Raw genomic sequence first — 1,412 nt, forward strand, 5'->3', positions numbered from 1 at the left:
ATCACAGTGCCTGCAGGCCGAGGAGCGGTCCAGTTTCTCCTCCTCCTCCTCCTCGCTGCTCTCGGAGCCCCCCCGCTGCTTGGTCGGCTCCTCCCCGCGTGCTGTGAGCGTGGCTGCCTGCGTGGAAAAGGGGAACGTGGGAATGGAGGGGTCAGAAAAGATGGGTGGAAACGGGGGGCATGGAAAAGAGGGGAGCGGAAAAGGAGGGCATGGAACTGGGGGCCATGGACGTGGGGGGGTGTGGAAATGGAAGGGATAGGGGAGCATGGAAATAAGGGGCGTGGAAAAGGTGGGTGTGGAAATGCAGGGCATGGAAATGGGGATAGGGAAGCATGGAAATGGGGGGCATAGAAATGGGGGGGCACAGAAATAGTAGGATGGAAAAGGTGAGCATGGAACTGGGGGGCATGGAAATGGTGAGGACGGGAGCATGGAAATGGCGCGGTGGAAAAAGTGGGCATGGAACTGGGCCATGGAAACGGGAGGGTACAGAAATAAGGGGCATGGAAATGGGGGGTAGGAGGACGTGGGAATGGGAGGGTATGGAAATGGGGGGAGTGGAAATGGAGGGGACAAAGGAGTATGGAAATGGGAGGGCACGGAAATGGGTGTGGAAATGGGGGTAAGGGAGTATGGAAATGGGGGGGGCATGGAACTTGGGGGGAGAATGGAGCGTGGAAATGGGGGGTGTGGAAATGGGAGGGGGAAAGGGGGGCATGCAGAAAGGAGGGGGTGCAAGCAGCAGCAGGCCAGGGGGCAACACTGCTGCGGGGGTGTTACCTTGACGAAGCGGCCGTACAGCGCGCTGCCCGCGGGGGGGGCCTTGTGGGGCTTCTTGGTGCTGACCCCAAAGCGCTGCTCTGAACGTGCCTCCACGCAGACCCCGTCCTGGGAGGGGGGGGAACGTGGGGGGCAGAAAGAGGGAACGGAGCGTTCGGTCACAGCCTGGAGCCACACTGAGCCGTTACGGGGGGGTTCAGGCACAACGGGGGCACTGGGGAGCTCCGGAAAGCTGGGGGGTGACCCAGACAATCCTGGGGGGGTGAGATATGGCTTTGTATTACACGGTCCTAGGCAGCCCTGGGGGATACTGGGAGGCACTGGGATGCTATAGGCGGTACTGGGGAGCACTGGGAGCATGCTAGGACATTCTAGATAGCGCTGGGGGGGCACTAGGGAGCTATAAGCAGTACTGGGGGGCACTGGGAAGCTGTAGATGGTACTGGGAGAACTGGGAGGGGTTCTAAGCAGTTTTGGGGGGCACTGGGAGGTTACTGAGGGGCTGTAGGCAGCACTGGGCAGTTCTGGGGGGAACTGGGATTGTGCTGGGGTCTCTAAGCTATACTAGGGGCACTGGGAGGAGCTCTAGGCATCAAAGGGGGACAATGGGAAGTTACCCAGGGGCTGCAGAT

At 60.6% G+C, this 1,412-nt stretch overlaps 1 protein-coding gene across 1 annotated transcript in view; it reads right to left on the minus strand.

Annotated features, from left to right (window-relative positions):
* Positions 1-1,406, minus strand: part of LOC110391981 (formin-like protein 7) — a 6,763-nt gene extending 5,357 nt beyond the window's left edge. The window contains exons 1-2 of the mRNA XM_021383929.1: positions 781-1,406; positions 6-117 (exon numbers count right to left, since the gene is read on the minus strand). Of these exons, the coding sequence (XP_021239604.1) occupies positions 6-117; positions 781-1,140 (472 nt within the window). The 5' untranslated portion in view covers positions 1,141-1,406. The remainder of the gene's footprint in view (positions 1-5; positions 118-780) is intronic.
* Positions 1,407-1,412: the final 6 nt, after the last annotated feature.

The sequence above is a fragment of the Numida meleagris genome, unplaced genomic scaffold (assembly GCF_002078875.1).
Source record: "Numida meleagris isolate 19003 breed g44 Domestic line unplaced genomic scaffold, NumMel1.0 unplaced_Scaffold698, whole genome shotgun sequence".
Taxonomy (NCBI): Eukaryota; Metazoa; Chordata; class Aves; order Galliformes; family Numididae; genus Numida; species Numida meleagris.